This window comes from Moschus berezovskii, chromosome 22 (genome assembly GCF_049115385.1).
Source record: "Moschus berezovskii isolate FMDL1 chromosome 22, NW_MosBer_1.0, whole genome shotgun sequence".
NCBI lineage: Eukaryota > Metazoa > Chordata > Mammalia > Artiodactyla > Moschidae > Moschus > Moschus berezovskii.
The window spans coordinates 42,018,258-42,045,984 of NC_142481.1; the positions used below are offsets into that span (position 1 = coordinate 42,018,258).

General features: G+C 35.2%; 1 protein-coding gene across 16 annotated transcripts in view; it reads right to left on the reverse strand.

Moving 5' to 3' along the window:
• Positions 1-27,727, reverse strand: part of CHD9 (chromodomain helicase DNA binding protein 9) — a 223,413-nt gene that overhangs the window by 83,543 nt on the left and 112,143 nt on the right. For 13 of the 16 annotated variants that reach the window (XM_055412765.2, XM_055412768.2, XM_055412767.2 and 10 more), the window contains one exon: positions 8,214-8,545. In XM_055412765.2, the coding sequence (XP_055268740.2) occupies positions 8,214-8,545 (332 nt within the window). Of the gene's footprint in view, positions 1-8,213; positions 8,546-9,337; positions 9,640-9,699; positions 9,783-27,727 lie in introns of those variants that run through there. The other 3 variants (XM_088830210.1, XM_055412777.2, XM_055412778.2) reach the window with 2 other exon arrangements.

Genomic DNA, 27,727 nt, shown 5'->3' on the forward strand with positions numbered 1-27,727 from the left:
AGGTCCATCTAGTCAAGGCTATGGTTTTTCCAGTAGTCATGTATGGATGTGAGAGTTGGACTATAAAGAAAGCTGAGTGCCCAAGAATTGATGCTTTTGAACTGTGGTGCTGGAGAAGACTCTTGAGAGTCCCTTGGCCTGCAAGTAGATCAAACCAGTCCATCCCAAAGGAAATCAGTCATGAATTTTCATTGGAAGGACTGATGCTGAAGCTGAAACTCCAATACTTTGGCCACCTGATGCGAACTAACTCATTTGAAAAGACTCTGATGTTGGGAAAGATTTAAGGCAGGAAGAGAAGGGGACAACAGAGGATGAGATGGTTGGATGGCATCACCGATTCAATAGACATGAGTCTGAGTAAACTCCAGGAGCTGGTGATGGACAGGGAGGCCTGGTGTGCTGCAGTCCATGGTGTCGCAAAGAGTCGAACACGACTGAGCGACTGAACTAAACTGATAATACCTAAGGTAAACCTTCATTACATTATTTGAAAAATGTACTTACAAACAAAAATACCTTCAAAATTTATTTTTCTTATATTCTGCATTTTCTTCCAATATTATTGTATAGGCCTGGAATAACATCTTAATTCATAAACTAATTAACTATCATTAACCCATGCAGAAGTATTTTTCAAATTCTAACTTTGCAAGAAATATTTCAAATACAAGTTTCCTACTAAACTTCTGAGGTCCATATACTTACACATATGACCATTCTGTTCAAAAAAGCTACATTTCTTCTGTAGAAAAAAGATTTATTCTAAAACGTGAAGTCATTCTTTACTGACATAATTCTGAGTCTAAAATATATATAGTTTATATATATGTGCATACACACATACATACACATATCCTATGTTACTTACACAGAACATTGGTTCTTAGAAATAATGAAATCATATCATTTTATTAAACATTCTAAAATAGCATATAAGGGATATTACAAAGAACATACATTTGGTTAGTTTTGATCTGTAATTCCTAAACATGTGAGTCAGGTTTCATTAGAAGCTCGTTTGTTAAAAATATAAATTCCAAATTGAGAGACACTCTGCAAGATAAGGGACTTTCCAGGTGGCTCAGTGGTAAAGAATCTGCCTGCCAGTGCAGGAGACACAGGTTCAATTCCTGGGTCAGGAAGATCCCCTGGGGGAAGAAATGGCAATCCACTCCAATATTCTTGCCTGGAAAATGCCATGGACAGAGGAGCATGGCGGGCTACAGTCCATGGGGTTGCAAAGAGATGGACACGACTTAGCAACTGAGCACTACAAAATAACTGCCCGGTATGCTTCAAAGAGGAAAACGTCGAAGATTGAAGAATCATTCTAAGGTATGAGGAGATAAGACAATAAAATGAAATATAAAATCCTTAACTTGATCCTAGCCAAAAAAATGGAACTGACACAATTTGCACTGAGTTGTAACTCAGTTAACAGGATTGTGTTAAGTGTTTACTTCCTGATTTTGATCATTGTGCTTGGGTAACATATTATTAACATCTGAGGAAGCTGGGTGAACAGCCTAAGGGAACCCTAACCTATTTTTACAAGTGTGAGATTAGTTCAAAATAAAAACTAACAAAACAAAACTACAGATTTGTAGGTTCCAACTCCAGAATTCTGATCAAGTAAGTGGGATCCCTTATCAGACATTATAAGAATGCCCACCAAGTTTCAGAACCACTGACTCAAAATAATTAGTGAAGAAAACTCCAGGAACAAATATTCAGGATAACAGAACTATTCTATACTTACAGAATACTTAAAATTTCAAAGTGCTTTTGTCTACAATATCTCAGTTGAGCCTGAGAAAAGTTCATATATAGGTGAGGCGGTCATCAGTCCCACTAAACAGGGAAACTTTAGCCCTAAAAGATAAAACAAATTGCCAAAACCACACATCTAGTAAAAGACAAAAGTCTCCTTACTCCTACTCTGCTATTTTCAACATATCTTACTGATTTTAAAATAAAATGATACTATACTTCAACCAATCGCTAGGTAATTTTATATTAATAAATATACTTTAATAAACAAAGAGGATTTTGAAACTACATTATATTTTAGAAAATACCACGGTTAAAGTTTGTTGATTTCTGAACAACCAGGGATATCTACTGCCTGTACAATGACAACTGATAGCCATAAATGTTATCTGAAGGAAATCACATGATCCAAAAGTAGAGTAAGACAAAATCAGTTAAGTAAAATATCCAATTACCAAAGAGCATTCCATTCCTCCATGATGAATTACAGAAAGTTTACTATGTTAATTTTAAAATAAAATGTCATTTTGGTACATTCTTCAAATAAATCGATAGTCTGCTTTTTAGAAATGTCACAAAGTAAAGAAACAAAGTAATACAGACTAAAATGATAATAAAGACTTGAAGCAAGTTTTGTTTTTTAAAACATCAAAAGGATCTGTTATCAATGTTAGCAAACTGCAGCAAGTATCCAGGCACGTAAAAGAACTAAGTATCAAAACATAGCTTGTTTTCAGACAGAAAAGGGCAATTTCAAACTAAGTATAAATTTGAAATGTTAATTCATTTGATAAGTACATGTACTAGAAAACCTCAGTGTTTATATACTTGACAGTTATATTTGATTTTCAGATGTAATTTATGCACTCATCTAAATCCTGCCCACGTGTTATTAGAAGCTGTGTAACAAGCTACATTCTAACGTGGTGTCAATCTGTAATTGCCCCCTGTAGATTCTCTCATTGCAATAATTGGACAAACAATGAGTCTTATCCAATTTAGTCCATTTGTTGTAATTAATGCATCCAATTCATCATACATAGAGGAAACAAGCAAAACTACTATTTTACATTATAATTTTCTTTTCTTTGTAAGGCCAGTTACAGGCACGGGGCTATTTTTAAAAGCATCAGATATATACATGTGTATTTTTTTTTTTAAGAAGAAACATTTAACTTGATAAAATTATTCCAGTTTAAAGTTCAACTCAAGACCCTAGCTTAAACTCACCTGGAAAAAAACAATCAAGTTTTAAAGCGGTTTTTAGTTAATCTTTAAATTTATGAAAGGAGGACTGTATTCGAGGTTTTTAATAACACGGATTATAAATTACTTCCTGTTTAGGGAACTCCCTGGAGGTTCAGTAGTTAGGACTCTGCACTTCCACTGTAGGGGGCATGAGTTTGATTCCTGGCTGGGAACTAAGATCCAGTACATCATGTGGCATGGACAAAAAACAATACTAAATAAAACAAATAATCACTTCCAGTTTAAGACTGGACATCATTTTTTCAAAATATTTATTTCACTGAGTTGTTTCATATAAATAGTCACTAGGATTCAAGTATTAGCTAATCACAGTCAGTATATTTATCAGCATAGTTTAATCCTTATTCTTTAAAAAACCTACTTCTTTTCTTAAAAAAAAAAAAAAATTATGCTTAAAAACACTGACAAAATAGGAAAATTAAAATCAAATACTATAGTGTCTCTAAAGTACACCTTTTCCCCACATATTAACATCTATGAAATCAAGATTCACCCAATAATCAAAGGTATGCCATAGTTTTAACTGCTAATATATTTTTTTCTGACACATAAAATAATCATGTGTCATAATCAGTGACATTTTAGATTAAACTAAATAACTGCACATTATTTGCTAGTGATAAATCTTATAATACATCTTATATAAAGATATACGTATTAAAAATGGACCTGTAAATCTTAAATTCATAATAATATATATACATTTATTCTTTCTGCAGATGAATATTTCAGATTTTCATTGAACTTTAGAAATAAGGAGTCAAATCAATAAAATATTTTATCTTCTTTGCATTTAAAAATTATAGAACTTACATAGTCTACTAATGGCATGATTAATAATTAAAAATACATAATAAATTTATACCACACATTTTAAAAAATTTCTTTCTTATCATATGCTGAGAAACATTTAATTAATACATTTACATTTTATCCAAACACACACTAAACTCCTACTACTCTGAATGTTTGCAATCAGGGTCTCAGTTGTTACTTCCTGTGACATGGGGAGTAGCTGACTGACCAGGGATGAACACCCACCCCTTGGCAATAGAAGGGTGGAGTCTTAACCACTGGACCACCAGCGAAGGCTCTCATTTGTTATTGCACTAACATGGAATATAAAGCGATAATTCCCAGTTTCTGCTGATTCCTCTTCTTTTCCCCTCAGATTTTGTTCATATGATTTTCCCCTTATATTATTATTTAAATGTGTCTCTCTCTGTAGACACACATATGGATATACTTACATGTTTGTTTAAAAATACAAACATACATATATATGTATATGCATAGTAGGTAATTAATAAACGTTATTTTGCTTATACCTTCTTGGGTACTCAGAATGACAATCGCAAAGAAGGGCACAACGTAATTTCCAAATCTAATTAAATGTTTTACCGTATTTCTTTATAACATGACACCCTTAATTCCAACTTGCTTTGATAAATATTTCCTAATTTAGACGTTTTCTGCTTTAACTAAAGAGAAAAGCTACTTCTAGCACTTGTTAACTGCCACTCTTGTAACAATAAAAAGAATAATTATGAGTAATACAAAAAAGTATTTTTTAACCTTTGTGAAGGTTTCACCTTTACTGATTAAATTTACAGGGCTACAAGAACATTTTTAAGTGTAAAAAGCATTCTACTTGTCAGTCTGATCATCTAATGCAAAGAAGTAAGTCATAATTGACAACATGGAAACACAGTTTAAATGTCAAAGTTACAAAACATAAACCTAAAAACGCTTCAATCAAATCTAAAACCGAGCTATAAGAAAATTCTACTACAAGTCTTAGAATGAATTTATTTTAGAATTTACTTTATCACTACTAAATCATTAATTCTGTCCCTGTGACTTCGTGAAGGATTAGCTTGCCATTTCTGATTTTAACAAACCAAATGCAACCATGTGGCATCATTAAAAATTTAATCTTCAATTCATTCATTCTTTTCATAAAATTCATTCCTTTCCATTCATGGAGCTTCTATTATGCAGCAAAGATAACTAAAGAAATACCTACTCTTCTATTTGAAAGGTGGCTTGTTATAACCTGCCAAGATCATGAAAAATGTCAAAGCAGAAAAAGTCCTACACCTCATTCTTCATTTTACATCTGCCATTTTCATTTTAACTCACACCACCCCTTCCATGTAACTATATAATTCCTTTCAAACTCCAAGCATGTGTCAAAACAAAATTTACCTGTCCTAAATGCCACTCTAGCTAATCTGATAAACAGGCATACAAATAAGGAAAAAATATTAGTAAGTTAAACTACTCTCCTTCTTATCAGTTTTAGCAACTACTTCTGTTTTCATTTTGTCTGCTTGATTTTTAAACTCATCTTATTCAGGAAGAGAGCCTCAATAGAAAGAGAACCTAGGCAGATAGGTGAGAACTTAAGTTTCAAATAAGGGGCATAGCTCCTGGCCTTGGGTTCTTCCTTAAATAGCTAAATGCTATTTACGTGTTCAGAAAATAATAGCTAACATTATTTACAGGTATTGTTCTATATGCTTTAAACGTTATTAAATCATTTCACCCTCAATATAACACTATAAGGCAAGCACTATCATTATCCTCATTTTATGTATGAGTAAACTAAAACTTGGAGAGGTTAAGTATTTGTCCAGGGTCACACTGCTTGTAAGTGATAAAGGGGGAATGTGAGTAAGTACAACTGGTTCCAAAGTCAAAGCACTTAACCTCATTATCATACTGCATGCCCAGTCTAACTCTGAATTGCTGTAAAGATTAAATGACACTATATTAAAGTTTCTGAAAAGGAAACTCTATTCCTCGTATTTAAAAAACTTAATCTATGAAAGTGACAGAAAAAATACAAAGGTTTCACGCTTATTAGCAAGCAGAGGCAGTATTGGTTTTCTTCAGATTAGTCTTAGTATATAATAATTCCTAGATTATATCATATGTGCATTAAATAAACAACTCTGACTATACAATCATAACTTATTGTTTACAAATTTAGTTATTTTTGAAATTTACATTTCACAATGCTTGTGGTTAAGTTCCAGCACACACTCCCTTTAATTTTATCTGATATAAATCATCTGATACTAGCAAAAGTTCAATTCTTTTAAAACTAAGAACAAAACCTTTACAAGAAAATATTTAATATATCATGAAATACTACTAAAATGATGCAAATAAACTTAATTATTTAAAGGATGGTTGATTCTTCACAAAAATTTTAAAACTTGGCAAATTCAAAATAATACAATGTAGTGGGCTAACTGGAAAGCACAGTAATGAAATATTTCAAGTGACCAATACAGAACTCCAGGTTGTATATGAATTTCATTTCCATCCACGCTTTTTCTTCCAACATGAAAGTAATCTTTGGCTGTCTAATAAAGATGATCAAGAAACTGTTGCACTCCAACAGCTTAATAATATATGGGCAAGCTTCAGTTCTACTTGCCTGCAACTTATAAATTCCTCTATCAAAAACTCATCCACTTTCAGCAAGTGATTTTTCCATCACTTACTCAATACCTGACCATGAAAATATCTTTCTAATACAATTCTGACCTCTTCTCATGAATGCTATCTCTAAAAAACAAGTACTAAATTGATCATGCTGTACAATATTAAAATAATTTGTTACTCATCTATTTCTAACAAAAATACAAATATCACAGACTACAGATACTCTATTACTATCCCCTACCATATTAATCTACACTTTTAAAAAATCCACGTTTCTCTATTATAATTTATTATTTTTAATTTCCCTTTATGTATTGTTTTTTTCTTGAACCAGGTTCACCTGTTATCTTTTCCTTCCCTCTAGTTATCCTCCCATCCCCTCATTTAAACTTACTATAACCCTTGAAGGTTCTCTAAGGTTTCCTCTTATGATTATTTTAAACATCCTTGCAAATAGTACTACTACTTTGTCCATATCCCTGTATAAGTTAAAACTGGAAAATTTTAATTACAGTAACTTTTAATACATTAAAGGATTATATATGGGGTTTCCTAAATTAAAACTAGGCAAACATTGAAATAATAAGCTATTTTCATACCAAGACTTTTAAACATAAAAGGAACAAAAATCTAAACTTCAAACTTCAGGTTAGCTATCTGCAAATAAAATATAAAATCAGTAATATTAATTATTTCTCTATTATAACAAGAGAGCCCATGTTATTTAAAGATTTGGACTGAAAGACTTCATTACATAAAAATATAACTCAGTTTGATGGTTGCATTTAAAATGCTGTGAATAAATTGTTATAAAATTTAGTTCTAAATATCTATATAATATATAATTTCTTAAGCAAATGAAGATTTTAATAATTATGAAATTTCTCCTTTATTGTACACTCTTTTATGTGGACAAAAGAAAATTAAATACTTTATTAAAATTTCATATAAAGCCTTCAAAAATAAACAAATATTCCCATAAAAACAAGTCTAAACTCTGTTGGCCTTAGGTTAGTTTTACCCTTGCATACATAAAATAAACATACACATAAATAATAATTAATTTTATTTTTTGAAAATGTATTAGGTAAGTAAGCAAATAAAAACACCTAGGATTAATGTACCCTCCAAAAGCAATTCTTTATCCTTATAATTCTCTTGGAGCATTAATCCTCACCTGGCCTCTTTATTACATAAAGTAAATCAGAAAGACTATGAGGAAGTAAGTCTGTAAGAATTGAGAGCTGCTTGTTGTTGATTTAAATGGTCTTAGTTTCCTTGCCATTCCATTTATTTCAAAGTTGTGGGTTTATGAGAAAATACTATATTTCATGTTTCCAAACTAGAGAGTACCCAGTGAAGTACAACTAAGAGAGAAATCTATAAAGAATTTCAAGGTGCTTTTAAATTTTAAATAAAGTAAATTTGGAACTGGAACAGCAAAGTGGATTTTTTTGTTTTTCCTTTTACTATTTTATATATAAAATATTTTCCTATTTTAAATTCTTTTTACTAACAAAAAGGTATGTTCACATATTAGTAATTTAGTAAAATTCTGGAATATTATCAATACCTAAGGTACACATAATGTCTAACAACTTAAAACTCCAAAGTGAGAGTAAACACATCACACGCAAATCAAAAGTAAAAGATTAGACAAACTGTGCTTTTACAAAAACTTCAAAGGAAGAAGATTTAATTCTTAACCAACTCACCCAATTTTTGTCTTCTCTTTTAACTTAGAACAAGTTTTTGTTTTTTTGCTCTCTTTGTCCTTTGGCTTGGATTTCATCCTTCTTCCTTTCTTTTCCTCTTTTCCTTCAACTGAAGCACTAGGAAAGTTTTCAGGGCTCATTACTCGTGGAATATTGCGTTCCCCTCGCTCCTTTGCTTTTGCTATGGCCTCTGATATTATACGATTAGCCTTTTCTTGCTTGCTTTCTGATTCCACCTTTTTTCTCTGCTTCTTTTCGGACATGATCCTCACCTGGGTATTCTGCAACTTAGTGTATGTCCCAGAACCATCACTCTTCTTGGAAGATGGAGGCTAGAGAAATCAAAATAATTTTTACACAATATATAAAAGTACATTTAAACAATTAACACACACAACCAAAACTTTAGAATTAAGCTTAAAGAAGTAAAATACATAAGCAAATATATGTGTTACAGTTTAAAATTAAAACATTTTGCTGATTTAGATATTAGTCTAGGTATAGCCGAACTATCGCTTTTAAAAATGAAGATTAAAGAAGGGCAATATAGATTCACTGATATTTTCATAGCACTCTTTATTAGCTGATTCAAATTTTGTCCTATAAACACAGCTAATCCAAATTTAGTCACATAAATATTCTGGGCATTTGGAATAAGTATCTTCTTTCCTCTTCATTCCAGAATTCTGAAAATTATTAATAAATTTAAAATATCAATTTTCATTTAGAATGACTACTCCCCATAGTTTATTATGATTTTTAGAAAAACAAAGCCTCTCTGCTTTACAAGAAACTGGAACTAGAACCTGAAACCCTTTAAATCATTTTAAAGTGCAGTCTATGCGGCAATGTAGCTAGTTAGTAAACAGACAAAACCATACTAAAAATTAGAGAAAGTTTTAGTTCTTCTGTGAAAGAGTTAAATGAGGATTTTTTCTCTTTCTATATCATAATATTTTGCTCAAGCAATTCTGGAAAAAAAACAAATTTATAGTTTTACGTTAAAATTATTAATATTTTAGCAATATCACAGGAAGCAAATCAACAGCATTTTAAAAAGAATATCCTCTTCAAACACGCATTCATCCACATATTCTTAGATCACAGTTTTGTTACATTCTTACCCGTAAACATGCCTCTGACTACAGCAAGGGAAAAAACCACCAGGAATTTCCAAACACATTTTCATGCTGATTCCAGTGTGCTTCACTGGATATCTTTTCTATACCTGCCTCATCAAAGGTTTCATAGCAGTGCTACAGCACTGAGAAAGGAAGGAGGGTTTAGAATCGCTCACTAAAATGCCACCTTAAGGCCTACAGGCTATAACAAATAACCAAGACGCGAGAAAACAGCAACAAGCTCAAGATGGCGATGCAGTACGACTCCCGCAGCAGCAGCCAGTAATAAGGAAGGTTATTCAATCCCATTAGCCTTTTAGCCCAAAGAACCCCTCCTCCTCCCACTCATTCAGGCTTTCACTTACCCTTCCTCTTGGCCTCTTCACTGAAGACATTTTTGGCGTCAGACAAAGGCTTGCCCTCTGCTTTTTCACCACCCCAGGCAGTGCTCAAGAAAAAAGCATTGAAAGAAGATTCCTAAATGGCCTATTTAGCAAGCTGCAACCAAGAGATGCACAACCCTCCACAAACACACATTGTGATTTATCAACACATTTCTGCCTTGGCAAGTTTATATCCACTGTTCATCCTAATTAGATACGAAAAAGGCGTAAACCCCTCCTAAAAAGCTATGTTTCCTCAATAGCTGTAAGCAGATAGCCAGATTCCAACAAAGCACAGAAAGAAATGAATGCACAAAGCATCAAAATGCATCAGCATGAATATTAGAGATGTCGTTAAAAATACTGACTCCTTCTGCGGAAGTAGGCCAGCAGATGGTGCTACCAGTTATTATTCCATTAGACTCTGCAATTTAACCCCCAATGGACTGTTCTTCCCTCCATGTAACATATTTAACTCTCACTCTACCATTTCCTGTAGTAAAGTTTTAAAAAAATATACATAAAAACTTGATTTCAAAAAATTATTTCAAAATGAAAACAGTAGCGAAGTGGCTTTATGTAGCTATCATCATTAAAAAAACAAAGTCCACCGCAATTTTTACCAGAGAAAAATACTTTCCTCTGTGATATTCTAAAATATTTAAAGCATAAACATAGCTGAAGAGGAGTGAAGGGTTAAAGAGGGGGTCATGCAAATGAACACATAACAAGTGACTTCTCTTTAAGAAATTAGATAAGGTCTCTCATTATTCTTCTAACAAAAAGCTAACAATGTTATTTTTAAAACAGAGAACTGAAGCTATTTCCATTTAAATTCTAAATAGAAACTTAAGATTTTGAAATGAACACTCAAGATCTGTCTATAAAGAATAACTAATCCTATTTAAAATTTTCTCTTACTTAAGCCTGAATTCATACATTAATTTATTTTCCTAACCTCAGAAAACTCCTAAAACATTCCTGACCTTTACTCTCCACATTCTATTTCAACTAAACTGTTGAGTTTTTCAGATAACAATTTGAGTTTTAGTCCCTTGCTAAAAATAAATAAGTAGCAAGTCCTCCTGAATTTGATAATACCATTTTTCTCCTATAAAATATTGAGACTATTTTAGTAGTCTGAAATACCTAATTTTCACTGCTTCAAAATTCACATTTACCTTTCATTAATGCCATTTTTTCAACTGGCCTTGGCAGATCATCTGACATCTGCATCAAATAACCTGTTTTTAGTTTTATTTTTTTCTTTTAGGCATCAAAGCTCCTGAAATGGAGCTACATTATATGAACAGTATCCTAGAAAGACCAAAGTAAAGAGCAGGAGAGGATATTAAAGGCATAGGATCATTAATGGCAAGAAAAAGATCTTAGTAACCTGAGAGGCGGAGAAGGCAATGGCAAGCCACTCCAGTACTCTTGCCTAGAAAATCCCATGGATGGAGGAGCCTGGTAGGCTGCAGTCCGTGGGGTCGCTAACGGTCGGACACGACTGAGCGACTTCACTTTTACTTTTCACTTTCACACATTGGAGAAGGAAATGGCAACCCACTCCAGTGTTCTTGCCTGGAGAATCCCAGGGACGGGGGAGCCTGGTGGGCTTCCGTCTATGGGGTCACACAGAGTCGGACACGACTGAAGTGACTTAGCAGCAGCAGCAGCAACCTGAGAGGTCATCTATGTAAAAATCATAATAACCAATAATAACGGCTAACACCAAATGCTTATTAGGTGACAGACACTACTCTAAGCATTTCACATGTAATAATTAATTCAATCCTGAATAACAGGGTAATAGTGATAATGGAGATGAGTGGCAAATGGGAGAAATTCTTACAGTAGTATTTCAAAATGAGAGACTAGACTTAGGGGCAAAAACCATTTTTAAAAAATAATAATAAGAGCTAACACATTTCATCCTTACTATGTTCTAGGCACTATGCCTAATATGATATACACATGAAGAATGTGGATTTAAACTGCCTGGGTTCACTTATATACAGATTTTTTCAAATAAAGACTACAGTGCTATATAATTCACCACTGGTTTCATCCAAGGATGTGGAACCACAGACATGGCAGAATCATGAACTGTAAATATGGAGGAATCACATAAAGGGAAAACTGACTATAAATTATAATTGGATCTTTCAGTGAGTCTCTAACCCTACATTGTTCAAGGATCTACAATACAGTAACTCAGTTAATCTTAAAAACAACCCTACGATGAAAACCAAAATTCAAAGAGATACATGCACTCCAATGTTCACTGCAACACTATTTACAATAGCCAGGACACAGAAGAAACCTAAATGTACATCAACAAAGAAATGGATAAAGAAGATGTGCTATGTATATACAATGGAATATTAGCCATAAAAGAGAACAAAATAATGCCATCTGCAGCAACATGGATGCACCAAGAGACTGTGATACTCAGTGAAGAAAGTCAGACACAGAAAGATAAATATATGATATTGCTTATTGTGAATCTTAAAAACGGGCACAAATGAACTTATTTACAAAACAGAAGTAGAGTACATGTAGAAAACAAATGTATGGTTACCAGGGGATGGGTGCGGGGAGTAAATGGGAGACTGAAATTGACATATACACACTACCACTGCAGCTGCTTAGTCACTAAGTTGTGTCTGACTTTTTGCAACCCCATGGACTGTAGCCCACCAGGCCCAGGCAAGAATACTGCAGTGGGTTGACATTTTCTTTTCCAGGGGAGCTTCCTGACCCAGGGATCAGACCCGCGTCTCCTGCCTGGTAGGCAGATTCTTTACCACTGAGCCACCTGGGAAGCCTCATATACACACTGCTGCTGCTGCTGCTGCTAAGTTGCTTCAGTCGTGTCCGACTCTGTGCGACCCCACAGATGGGAGCCCACCAGGCTCCCCTGTCCCTGGGATTCTCCAGGCAAGAACACTGGAGTGGGTTGCCATTTCCTTCTCCAGTGTGTGAAAGTGAAAAGTGAAAGTGAAGTCGCTCAGTCGTGTCCGACCCTTAGCGACCCTACGGACTGCAGCCTACCAGGCTCCTCCATCCATGGGATTTTCCAGGCAAGAGTCGTGGAGTGGCTTGCCATTGCCTTACTGTATCCTCATTTTAAGCTAAGGATACTAAGGCATAGGGCTTCCCTGGTGGCTCAGAGGTTAAAGCGTCTGCCTCCAATGCGGGAGACCCGGGTTCGATCCCTGGGTCGGGAAGATCCCCTGGAGAAGGAAATGGTAACCCACTCCAGTATTCTTTCCTGGAGAATCCCATGGACGGAGAAGCCTTGTAGGCTACAGTCCACGGGGTCGCAAAGAGTCGGACACGACTGAGCGACTGAACGGAACGGAACTAAGGCATAGGAGCTTCCTAGGTGGCGCTAGTGGTAAAGAACTTCCCTGCCAATTCAGGAGACAAAAGAGACACAAAGTTGGATCCCTGGATTGGAAAGATCCCCTGGAGGGGGGCATGGCAACCCACTTCAGTATTCTTGCCTGGAGAATCTCATGGACAGAGGAGCCTGGCAGGCTACCGTCCGTAAGGTCGCAGAGAGTCGGGCATGACTAAAGTGACCGAGCAAGCATGCACTAAGGCATAGAGAAATAACTTGCCTGAAACCACATGGCTACTGAAAAGATGGAGCACGGATGAGGAGGCAGAAAGCCTTATAATGGAAACCATGCTCTTAACCACTGTATAATACAAGTAACTTTTGTATTTGTATTGTAAGTTACATGGATTGGTTCAAATACCAATATATTACAGAGACTGGTTCAAATATCCTGTTATAGAGATTAATTTGAATACAAAAGAAAGTAAATGACTTTCTCAAAATTGCAGAGATACTAGTAATGAAGCAAGAAACAAGTTCAGTTTTTCCCAGTCCTCTTTCCAAGATGTAGAAATAAACTAAACATGGGTGGGTATGGCTGACAAGCAGGAGTCAATACTTGTTTCCTAGACCAAGTATAGGTACAGGAGAAGATAAAAGAAACAGGAAATCTAGTTGAGAAAGGGTGTGTATGTGTGCATGATTTAATTATTTTCACACTGAGCTTGAAATGGAAAGTTTGAGTAACTGGAAATTTGGGACTAGATCCTCAGAAAGAAGTAAGGGTTGGAACATAGGATATAGATTTTCTTGCCATTTTCTTTCAATATCTTAACTCAATGACACTATTCACAGAACCTAGGGTGATTTCCAAAATATCTCACTTCTCGTACAAAGCTTCTCAATAGATTCTATTACTTGATTCAAAATCCCATTTAACAATGAATCTTAACAGTAGACAATCAAATAATTATAATCAAACATTTCTTCTACTATTCAGTTCAGTTGCTCAGTCATGTCCGACTCCTTGCAATCCCATGAACTGCAGCACGCCAGGCCTCCCTGTCCATCACCAACTCCCAGAGTTTACCCAAACTCATGTCCATCGAGTTGGTGATGCTATCCAGCCATCTCATCCTCTGTCGCCCCCTTCTTTTCCCGCCCTTAATCTTTCCCAATATCAGGGTCTTTTCCAATGAGTCAGCTCTTCGTATCAGGAGGCCAAAGTATTGGAGTTTCAGCTCCAACATCAGTCCATCCATTGAACACCCAGGACTGATCTCCTTTAGGATGGACTGGTTGGATCTCCTTGCAGTCCAAGGGACTCTCAAGAGTCTTCTCCAACACCACAGTTCAAAAGCATCAATTCTTTGGCACTTGGCTTTCTTTACAGTCCAACTCTCACATCCATACATGACTACTGGAAAAACCATAGCCTTGACTAGAGGGACCTTTGTTGACAAAGTAATGTCTCTGCTTTTTAATATGCTATCTAGGTTGGTCATAACTTTCCTTCCAAGGAGTAAGCATCTTTTAATTTCATGGCTGCAATCACCATCTGCAGTGAGTCAGCCACTGTTTCCCCACCTATTTGCCATGAAGTGATGGGACCAGATGCCATGATCTTAGTTTTCTGAATGTTGAGCTTCAAGCCAACTTTTTCACTCTCCTCTTTCACTTTCATCAAGAGGCTCTTTAGTTCCTCTTCACTTTCTGGCATATGGGTGATGTCATCTGCATATGTGAGGTTATTGATATTTCCTCCCAGCAATCTTGATTCCAGCTTGTGCTTCTTCCAGCCCAGCGTTTCTCATGATGTACTCCGCATAGAAGTTAAATAAGCAGGGTGACAATATACAAACTTGACGTACTCCTTTTCCTATTTGGAACCAGTCTGTTGTTCCATGTCCAGTTCTAACTATTGCTTCCTGATCTGCATACAGGTTTCTCAAGAGGCAGATCAGGTGGTCTGGTATTCCCATCTTTTTCAGAATTTTCCACAGTTTATTGTGATCCACACAGTCAAAGGCCTTGGCATAGTCAATAAAGCAGAAATAGATGTTTTTCTGGAACTCTCTTGCTTTTACCATGATCCAGCAGATGTTAGCAATTTGATCTCTGGTTCCTCTGCTTTTTCTAAAACCAGCTTGAACATCTGGAAGTTCACGGTTCACGTATTGCTGAAGCCTGGCTTGGAGAATTTTGAGCATTACTTTACTAGTGATTTTAAAACTATATTCTAATTTATATATATTTAAAACTATATTCTCATGGAACATCAACAATGAACTGTTAAGTAACTAATCATTTTTAGTGTAGGCAATTTCCCAATTTACATAAATATACAAAAGGGTAGTTAATAGTAACTTTTCTCAATGTTACATTTTTTCTTTTTCACCCACATAATCAGTCAACAAATTCTGTCCAATCTGCTTAATTGTGCTTTGTTTTCTTTCTCATTCCCAACAGCTCCTGCTGTTATTAATTTTCCACTCGTTATGGTTATAGTTATAAAGGAAAATATTATCTGTAGAATATTTATTATTAATAATATTTATTAATACTTATTGTGTGTTAGTTGCTCAGTTGTGTCCGACTCTTTTGTGACCCCATGGACTGTAGCCTGCCAGACTCTTCTGTCCATGGGATTCTCCAAGCAAGAATATTGGAGTGGATAGCCATTCTCTTCTCCAGGTGATTTTCCCAACCCAGGTATCGAACTCAGGTCTCCTGCACAGCAGGCAGACTCTTTACCATCTGAGCCACCAGGAAGCCCAAATATTTATTATTAAATAGTAATATATCAAGTCTTTGGGAATGATGGAACATCAGGTTTGCAGTGCACTCTCCAATTCTTTACAAAGAAATAGAATTTTTCTATTTCATTTTCGATTTCTCTGTAGGTTTGTCACAGTTTCAAAACACAACTTAAAAAAAATGAAGACAAATGTCTTCCTCCCCAAGGACTGGGTATGCTAAGTGGGAAAAAAAAAACACATAAAATACAAATATCTATAAGAAGAAAAGTCATAGCAAATCATAAAGATTTGATATATGTGCCATACAAATTTTTTTGTTAGCAATTGGAAGAATATACGGAAGACCCTGGATGTCATATTTCAATGTTGGAGAAACTTAAGGATTTATGATATAAGTGTTTTTCAAACCATAGACCATGACCTAATAACAAGTCACAATATAAATTTAGTGGGTCCAGACTAGTACTAAAAAAATGAAGTAGAATAGAATGAAAAAGAGTGGTACTCAGCCTTTATGAATGCTACCTCTCAAAAATTAGAAAGTTTTAATACCACAGTTACTCCTCTTTTCTCTCATGAAAGAAGCAAAGAGATCTGGGTAAGGAGTTAGAGACCATAAAATCTGAGTGGGAACTCAATTCTTTCTCCTCTTGGTGGAATAATTTTCCCACATACCAGCCCACTCTCAATTCATCCATTTCAAATATTTTAGTTGCATACAAACAATTAAAAATCTTGAATCACCAGTGTGTAGACATGAATGGAAATCAAAAATCTTCAAAAAGAAAGGGAGAATGGTCACACGACTACCATAACACCTACTATTGAGCACAGGTTCCTTTCTTAGGGAAAAATATTAAAAAATTAAAAGTTCTATTTCACACATTTTTACAACAATACAAAGGAATAAAGCATCTCAAGTAACAAAACAGATATAATTCTTTGGCAATAATAAAACACAAAACGAGGAATTTTCAACAACGTATTTCAAACTGTATTAAAGCTAAAAACCTTCCAACTTTTCTCAGGAGAGAGAACTCTCAGGTTTCAGACTAGGGGGATGAGGTGAATGGAATTTCCAAAGGAAGAGAATATACAACAGAACAGAGATGGCGAAACTTGAGCAAGACTTGAGTTTTACTGCCAAGAGACAACACAGAATAAAAGAAGAAAACCAGTAGTGCAACCCAAAACATCAAGTTTTGAATAGCTAGAGATGAAGAGGAGTCAAAAGAAGAAAAACAAAAAGAAAACTACAAAAATGGTAAGGTGAGTATCATGAGTGTTGAAATGGAAGTCAAAAGGGAAGAGTTAAAAGCTCTGCCATCAAAAGGAAAGCAAAGGGACTTCCCCAGTGGTCCAGTGGTTAAGACTCTGAGCTTTTACTGCAGGGGATATAGGTTTGATCCCTGGTTGGGGAACTAAGATCCTTTATATGTCTCAGCACGTTCCGTTCCGTTCAGTCGCTCAGTCATGTCTGACTCTTTGCGACCCCGTGGACTGTAGCCTACCAGGCTTCTCCGTCCATGGGATTCTCCAGGCAAGAATACTGGAGTGGGTTACCATTTCCTTCTCCAGGGGATCTTCCCGACTCAGAGATCGAACCCGGGTCTCCCGCATTGGAGGCAGACGCTTTAACCTCTGAGCCACCAGGGAAGCCCACAGTCAAATAAAAAAAAAATTTTAATAAATAAATGTAAAGTAAATATCTGAGAGCAATTTGATATTATAAACCTAACTTAGAAGGCATTTTAGTTCTGTCAAACTGTTTACAGTAAGCCAAGGTGCTAGTTTTTAATATTTTTATTTTAGGATGAACTATATAATTATTTCCTTAAGTATTCATATTAAACCAAACTCTAAAAACAATAAATTTATAGTTAATTTTAATAATATGTATCAAACATTTTAGTGGCAACTTCTTCTGCATTCATTACATAACATTATTTCCATAAGGTACCAATAAAGACTTGCTGTTAAAAAGAAAACAAAAGCAGGAAAAATTGATCCAAATTATTATGTCAAAGTCTTCTGAGTTTTACCCATAGATTTGTTTTCAGAGTTTTTGATAGATGTGAGGCAATTATTTTGCTTTCTTTACATCTGTGAACCTCCATGTTCACAAATTAAAAGGCTTATCCTTGTGACTTGTGCTAGTATCCAGGTTTCCACTTTTAGCTAATGATGACGTTCTCTTTTTTTTATTGTGATAAGTCCTGAATTGTACATTGATAAGGTAATATTATTGTATTTCATTTGTTTTAATCATCCACACAGTAGTTCAGACAAATAGTAGATATTCATGAAAAAAAATTTTTTAATAAAAATTTATTATTATGTGACAGGAAATATATAGAGAGAAAACACGTTAGAGCATGCCATGGGAATTGTACTCAGAAAAATCCAGAATGTGGGAAACTCTAAAGACAGATGGCTCAGTTTCTTCGCAAAGAAACTATAAGAAACAAAGTGCAACCACAGTTCAAAAGAGACTTAAGACTAAATGTAATGCCAAAATTTAAAAAAAAAATAGAAAAAAGAAAAGAGACACTCAAAAGTCATATCAACTGAATGCAATGTGTGGCTCTTGTCTTGACACAGACCTGAGAAAGTGTGTAAGACTGTATTTGTTAACACTAGGGAACTGTAACTTTGATTGGATATTTGATTATGAAGGAATAATAGTTATTAAGTGTGAAACTAATTTTGAAGTTGTGTTTTAAAGCAAAAACTTTTGTCTTCTAGGTATATAAACTGAAATATTTACAGATGACACAATATCATTGAGGTGTGTTTCAAGATAGTTGCTGGAAGGGGTGGGTATGATAGTCACAGGGTCATCGAGATGAAAAATTGCCTATAAACTGATGGCTGTTGTAGCTGAGTGACAGATACTCTGATTTTGTGTACACATGAAATGTTATATATAATAAAGAAATTTAAACAGTTTTATTCTGGGAATAACAAGTAGTTTGGCATGACAAGAAAACAATCCATGTGGAAGAATGATAAGCAATTAAGACAGAAAGGTTAGATTATCAAGTGTTGTAAATTATGCTAAAATATCTGGACTTTATGCTAAACTGAAATAGGGAAATCAGTAATTGTTTACATACAGAGAAGTAATAGGACCAGATTTTTACATTTAGGGTTGCTAAGTGGTTTCAATAAAAAATAACCAAATATTTCATGAAAACTTTTTTGTTTACAAAAAGGTTATACATGATATAAAAACAAATAATTTTAACCTATTTTACATTAGTTTGTGTTGCTTTTTCAATGCCGTATTGTTCAAAACTTCATCTTTTATTTCCAAACAAAATTTTACCTTAAACACATTAAACCACAAAATTTCATGAAGCTCCTTACTGACACCGATACTGAATTCATCAGTCCATAAATTACTAATGACACTAAAAGCTGTTCTCAGCATAATGTTGTGATTAAAGCAAAGCGCTTTTGGACTCAGCCAGCCCTGGGTCCCAGTTTTATCATCTGTAAAATGGAGATAATAATAGTGTCTATCTTCTAGGGCTATTGTGAGGCCTAACAGATAATGCTAGTAAAGTGCTTAGTGTGGCGTCTGGCACACAAATACTCAGAAATGTCAGATACTGTTGTTACTGCTGTAATGTGATATTGTGCCCACCTCACTGCATCACCGTATCAGGCTTTACTGTGATGACAGTATGCCTTATAACTGGTACTGTTAACTTTGATCCCTTGGTTAAAGTAATGTCTGCCATGACTCTCATAAATTTCTCCTTTTATAATTATTAAGTATCTTATCAGACTATGCAAATATCTTGCCTCTCATAAATATTTGCCTAGTTATTTTAGCTTACACTGATGACTCCTGCCTATAACAATTATCATTACTGTGATTATCTGCCTAATGGAAAATATTTATTTTCATCATTCCTTCCACATTTTCAACTGGAATTCTACTACAAACAAAAGTTGCCTCTTCTCTTTATCTATTCATTCAGTCATTCACTTATTCAATTATTTATATTTGTATAGACTCATGGACTGGTATAGACTTATTTTATTCTATGGGTTATAATCTGATAACATGATTATTTGTCATTCAAATTTTTCCAGTTTTGACCATTTAGAGCTCTTTCAAGTTGGTTCCTAAGCTCTGTTTACCAGCACCACATTTTGAACACTTCTTTACTTTCTGGCACTGTAAGATATTCCAGGTTACTGGTAAGAATAGTTTAATGGAGTGGCTGAGGTGGAAGCCATATTACAGTAGATTAAGAAGTAAATGGGAAGAAAGTGACAGTGTTAAATACTTTTCTTAAATGAAGGGAAAATGGCAGGCTACAGTGGGATTGCAAACTTGGGGATGTTTACTGTATGAGAGAGAGAAAAAGAAATTAGAGAATGAGTTTTATCACAAGTACAAAATTTAAAGCCCTTTCCATAAAACAATTCAAAATTATACCACCAATAAAAAATTAAAATATTAGGGCTTCCCTAGTAGCTCAGTGGTTAAGAATCTGCCTGCCAGTGCAGGAGTTAAGGTTTTGATCCTTGTTCTGGAAAGATCCCACATGCCTCGAAGGAACTAACCCTACTGAGCCCATGTGCCGCAACTACTGAAGCCAGTGCTCCGTAACGAGAGAAGCACCACAATAAGAAGCCCATACACTGCAACTAGACAGTAAACCCCTGCTTGCTGCAACTAGAGAAAGCCCATGCAGCAACAAAGATCCAGCACAGCCAAAAAAACAATAAAGAAAATTATAAAAAAGAAGAAAATGAAAAAGAAACTCTATCAAAAAAATTAAAATATTATATATAAATATCACTTTGGTAAGTAATACAAACTTCCCACAGCATCTTTTCTAAAATGCTTCTTGTTTAGTCGCTCAGTTGTGTCTGACTCTTTGCAACCCCATGGACTGCAACACGCCAGGCTTCCCTGTCCTTCACCACCTCCCAGAGTTTGCTCAAACTCATGTCCATTGAGTCTGAGACACCATCCAACCATCTTGTCCCCTGTCGTCCCTTTCTCCTCCTGCCTTTAATCTTTCCCAGCATCGGAGTCTTTTCTAATGAGTCAGGTCTTTGCATCAGGAGGCCAAAGTATTGCAGCTTCAGCTTCAGCTTCAGTCTTTCCAATGAAGGTTCAGTACTGACTTCCTCTAGGACTGACTGGTTTGATCTCCTTACAGTTCAAGGGACTCTCAACAGTCTTCTCCAACACCACAGTTCAAAGTCATCAGTTCTTCAGCACTCTGCTTTCTTTATGGTCCAACTCTCACATCCATACATGACTACTGGAAAAACTATACCTCTGACTAGACAGACCTCTGCTGGCAAAGTAATGTCTCTGCTTTTTAATATGCTGTCTAGGTTGGTCATAGCTTTTTTTCCAAGGAGCAAGAGTCTTTTAATTTCATGGCTGCAGTCACCATCTACAGTGATTCTGGAGCCCAAGAAAATAAAGTCTGTCACTGTTTCCCCATCTATTTACCACAAGATTTCTTGAATATGATAATTCAAAAACAATTTTCCTTCCCAAAAGTTTTCACTATTTCTTATTTGACTTTACAATATTCCTATTAATCAAATTATTAAAATTATCAAATATTAATTATTCCGAACTGCAGATGAAAGAGTTCAGGCACAGACAGGACAAATATCTATCACACTGAAATAATAGCAAAGTTCAACTCTTCTGCTCAGTTATTGCCATAGATGACCACTGATCCAAAGTCCATAGAGCATGACATTTAAGACAATGAATGAGGAGTCAGTAGCCTTTCCAAAGCAGTAAATCCATCTGCTATTTTCTATTTCTTCCAGATAAAAAGCGAGACTGAAATGTGGTAGTGGCAGTCTGACAAAACTCATGGGTGAAATACACTCTTATAACCTTGAGAAAACCTGATACAGTAGAAGGGCAATAGCGTAAGCAAATTAACTACCACACAGTTGCATAATTTGGTGGACAACACTAATCATCACATTCTAAATTCTTTGGACAATATTTTCAAAGGTGCTAATAAAATAAATATAAAGGGAAAAAAACAACCCTCAAATCTTTAAAGAGGAGATTGAGAACTGGTTATGTTCAAAGACACTGGTTTTTTGTATACAATGCATAATGAAAAATCAATTTTACTTTCTGAATTCTGAGATATTTAAAAAAACTACTTGAACACTCAAGTAATTACTAACATAAATAAAAGTGATGGTAAAGGGAGGCTAATCTAAATACATTTGCAATAAGGAAAAAATTTTAAATAAGTTATTTGAATTTGATTTACAGCTTTAGGCAAGAGAAAATCAAATACTTAAGAGTAGCTATATATAAAAAGTCAAAAGCATTTTAGAAATCAGAAAATATACTTAATTTCATCATATTAAAATTTCATCTTGCAGAATGCAAAGGAAGTCATGAGAGAAACTGCATCTCTGGATGTAACTCTAACCACAAGAGAAGTTATTTGCGGAAGTAGAAGTGATGGGAATGATGTGAAAAAACTAACATGAGCTTTTGGCATCCACGACACGCTTGGGCATACTAGCTGTGTGTCATAAATGTAGGCCTTTGATGTTAAAGAGAAAAAAGTATCATCATATGGCCTGAAACTTACAAAACACAAGACAGATCAATAAAGTCAGGAAATATAGTTCAGCAAGTCAGGACTCAAAAATCAAATTCTAAAAATTCAATAAGAAATGATTCTAACAATGACAGAAGTAGTGTTATCTAAAAATACTGGTTGCAAACTTACCAGATTTTGAAAGGCAGAGTACAAAAGACAGAATTAAGAAGAATATGAGAGACACTGACCTGTAGAAATAGTGCTGGGAAGTTCACAATGACTTAATGACTTTGATAAATGATAAAGGGCAATTAAAAATGCTCCACTGACTGCTTTAAGCAAGAGGGTTAGGATCTTGAGGATACAGTGTGGGAGGGTGGGACAGCTAGGAAAGGAAAATCAGGGAAGGAAGAGGGGACAGATGCAAGAGAACATAATTCTTCAAGTATTACTACACTCATGTCCATACTAAGTTTCAAACTGAGTAATATTTAGATTCATGAAGGGTTTAACTCCAATGCTAGTTCTGAACCTGGCAGAAATCATGCTACATTTCTTTCAAGAATAGAAGAAGCAAATCTATGCATGTCAACTGAGCTCTTCCAAAATCTGTCTGACAGAATCTTACTTCCTCAGCTTGCACAGAGCCCCTCCAAATGAATGTTTTCAGCTTAAATCTGCGATCCAGTCAATCTTCTGGGCTCCTCTAGCCTTTCAATTCGGCTTAAGATCGGCAAACCTACCATTAGTTCTTAAACAGCCTCCCTCTTAGATCATACTAAAAAATGCTGATGAAAAAAAATCTTAAAAGGCCAAGTCTATAAACGAGTATTCTTGTGAGCACGCATGTACATGCACACACAAACACTCCTACCTACTTAAAAAAAAAGGCAGGGACAGAAAAAGTATGTGCAACAGTTCATGTGAAAAATACCAGGAAATTTTAGCTCCCTGTAAACTACATGAATATAGGGTATAATGAGCTTGCCAAAAAAGTAAATGCAATCTTAGACTGCACCAACAGGAAAGAAGTATAATGAACAAGGGAGGTGATAATTATAGTATACTCCAGTCTCACCAAAAGAAATGTATTCTGTTTGGGGTTTAAGAGGAACACAGACTAGATCACTCATTCAAGACGTATTATTTGAGTATATACTACCTACCAGATATGCTGTTTTATTTTTTTTTTTAATTATTTTATTTTATTTTTTTTTTTGTGACTTTCTCAAAATTTATTTATTTTTTTTTATAATTTTTTTTTCTTTACAGTTAAAAGTATTTTTATTAAAAAAGCACAAATGCAAAGAAATGAACAGAGGAAAATTTATGCGTCGAACCTGGACTGGTCACTTATGATAATATACATGCTACAATTCCATTCTCCCCAATCATTCCACCTTCACCCTCTCCCACAGAGTCCCAAAGACTGTTCTAAATGCCTATGTCTCTTTTGCAGTCTCTTATACAGGGTTTAGGTTACCATTTTTCTAAATTCCATATATATGCGTTAATATACAGTATTGATGTTCTTCTTTCTGGCTTACTTCACTCTGTATAATTGGCTCCAATTTCATCCACCTCATTAAAACTGAATCAAATGCATTCTTTTTGATGGCTGAGAAATACTCCATTGTGTATATGTACCAAAGCTTTCTTATCCATTCATCTGCAGATGGACATCTAGGTTGCTTCCATGTCCTGGCTATTATAAACAGTGCTGCAATGAACATTGGAGTACATGTGTCTCTTTCGATTCTGGTTTCCTCGGTGTGTATGCCCAGGAGTGCGATCGCTGGATCATATGGCAGTTCTATTTCCAGTTTTCTGAGGAATCTCCACACTGTTCTCCATAGTGGCTGTACTAGTTTGCATTCCCACCAACAGTGTAAGAGGGTTCCCTTCTCTCCACACCCTCTCCAGCATTTATTGCATGTAGACTTTTGGATAGCAGCCATTCTGACTGGTGTGAAATGGTATCTCATTGTGGTTTTGATTTGCATTTCTCTGATGATGAGGGATGTTGAGCATTTTTTCATGTGTTTGTTAGCCATCTTTATGTCTTCTTTGGAGAAATGTCTGTTTAGTTCTTTGGCCCATTTTTTGATTGGGTCACTTAGTTTTCTGGAATTAAGCTGCAGGAGCTGCTTGTATAATTTGGAGATTAATCCTTTATCAGTTGCTTCATTTGCTATTATTTTCTCCCATTCTGAAGGCTGTCTTTTCACCTTGCTATGCTGTTTTAAATACCAGGAATAAAACAGTAAGCAAGATAAAGGCCCTGATCTAATGGAGCTAACATTTTAGAGAAGGAGATAAGCAAATGGGGGGGGTGGGGTGGAAATCAGGTAAGGGTAATGGCTATGCAAAAAATGAAAACAGGATGATGTGATTAAAAGTGATGGGGTAACTATTTCAAAATGGACTCAAGGAAAGTCTAACTGAGAAGACCACTTATATTGAAATCTGAATGAAAAGAAAGAACTAGTAATGCAAAGATCTGAGGAAAGATGAATCAAATTATTCTAAGCAGCTTTGAGAAATTAGCAACAAAGCACAAAACCCAACATTCTGATTTTTATATTTTAAAAATCCAAGTTTCCCAACTGGATAACATTTCCATCAACTATACTATCCTTTACAGTCTGTACTTCTGGAGACCACTCCATGCAAGAGAACCTCAATTCCTCTTCAGATCTGTTCAGGTCCTACAGTTTTAAGCTGGTTCCTTTTAATAATTAGCCATCACTATTCTGAATGGTCTGATTTTCAGAGTCAGGTTTTTTTAACCATGAACTAAAATCTCATTACAAGCCATCAGTTCAGGGGATAGCCATTAACATCCTTTATAAATGTAGTGGACTAGTGTTTTCAGAAACATTGGTTACAGCTTAATACACACATGCCCCTACATATATACATTCATAAACACTAAAAAACACACCTATGCTGGGTCCCAGTAAACAATTTTATTTTTTTTTCCATTTTTTTAAAATTTATTTTATTGGAGGCAAATTACCTTACATTAATATATTGGTTGGTTTTGCCATACATTGACATGAATCCGCCCCAGGTGTACATGTGTTCTCTTTCTTGAACCCCCCCTCCCACCTCCCTCTTCCCCACATCCTCCCCCAGTAAACAATTTTAAAATACACAGTTCTAAGAGGTTAATGAACACTTCAATTTTATTTCATAGGGGTTCATCGCAGACTCTTCACTTAGGGTTGGAGGGCTTTGAGTCACCTGGTATTAGTCTACCTGGAGGACAGGATCGACCATACTGGGCAATTAGTTAATCAATCAAAGAGATAAATAGTTATAGTTATTTAATGGATATAATAAAAACTTTGACCCTGAAGCTCAGGTGAGCATCGCTGATTAACAATATCCCATGCATATTGCCACACATCAAAGGTGGGACCGCCAAAGAGAGCGCTTTGTGTTTGAAACCCTCTGAAGTTGCCTATGCATCCCTTCTGACAAGTTTTAACCCATTACCACAGTCCATGTGGTCACAAAGAGTCAGACATGACTGACACACAGGTACACACACACAACTATTACCTCCCCTGTAATAAACTGTAACCATAAGTATAACACTTCTTCAGTGAGCTTGCTAGTCTATTATTTAAACTAAGGGTGGTTCTGGGAACATCCAGAATGTGTAGATGGTGTCAGAAGTAAAGGCAGGGGCTTCCCTGGTGGCTCAGTGGTAATGAATCCACCTGCCAATGCAGGAGACTCGGGTTTGATCCCTGATCTGGGAATATCCCACATGCTGCAGAGCAACTAAGCCCATGCACCACAACTATTGAGCCTGTGCTCTAGAGCCAGGGAGCCATAAGTACTTGAGCTCACATGCCCCAAAGACTGAAGTCTGAGCATCCTAGAGCCCATGCGCTTCATCAAGCCACCGCAATGAGGAAGCCCATGCACTACAACTACAGAGGAGGGTTAGGGTTAGACTGCTCTCCACAACTAGAGAAAAGCAGTAATAACGGCACAGCAATAACAACCTGGCACAACCAAAAATAAAAAAATAAAATAAAACTTTATTTTTTTTTAATTAGAAGAAAAAATGAAGACAGTGTCGGGACTATGTTAGCTTTGCAGTTTATTTAACTCTTGAGTAATACTCTTGAATGAAAACAAAAGTTTGATGAGGAAATGAAGATATCTTGATCTGCCAACTATCTTCAAATGTTAGTCTACTGCAAAGATTTTCAAGTTTTTGTAAGATATATAAAACTAACTATGATTCCATTCTATTAAAGGCCTATCTATATGAAACCTGGACTGAGAAAACTGTTTCCTTAAATATTACCATGCAAATCTTAAAATAAAAAAATTTGTACATAGGAAAATACCAATATGCCAAGAAACTCAGTAAAGAATACAGTAGATTTACCTGCTTTTACAATTACATATAAATCTGCAATTATCTCAAGATAAAAATGTTTAATTAAAGAAGACAGCTTAGGCGTTCCTAAAAGCTCAGAGACAGTCTCCTGGCCTTGAAGAAACAAGCTGCTGTGAGTCCTGCCAACAATCCTGTGAGCCTAGATGAGGGTGTGAGACTTCGAAGAGATCACAGCCCCAGTGGACTCACTGGATGCAGTCTTATGAGACCCCAAGCAGAGAAACCAGCTAAGCTGTACCTGGACATCTGACCCAAGGAAACTATGAGATAATAAATGGATGCTGCTTTAAATTACTAAATATGTGGTTGATTTGGCACTACATTCACATACCCTACAAATGAACAATTTCACTTATGGGTACAAACTCCACATAAATACACAGAAAGTTCAATAGCAGGCAAAACTAATCTATGAGTGTATAAGTAAAAATAGTGATTACTTTTAGGATGAGGGCAAGCAAGACTAGTAGGAGGCCTGAGGAGATTTTTAGGATTGTGATAATGTTCAATTTATTGATCTGGATTGGTGAAGTAGATGATGTTGAGTCTCTGAAAATTTATCAAACTATTTACTTATAATTTGTGTACTTTTCTTTGTTACACGACAAATTAAAAGGCTGTAACTATTTAATCTTACTATCGTTAATCTAAGTAAATAAATTAAAAGGCTGTAACTATTTAATCTTACTATCATTAATCTAAGTAAATAATGATTTATTACGCCCAGATACTTAAGAAAAAGCCATCTGTTTTAATGCATTGATGTCTTGACACTAAAAACAATTTTTCTTTATTGTGTTAGCATGGTATTTAATGTTTTTTATCCAAATAAATAGTAAAAAATAAAAAGGAAATATTATATATCTCCTCCAATACCAGGAGAAATCTGTAAGATATTGAAAGACATCTGAGA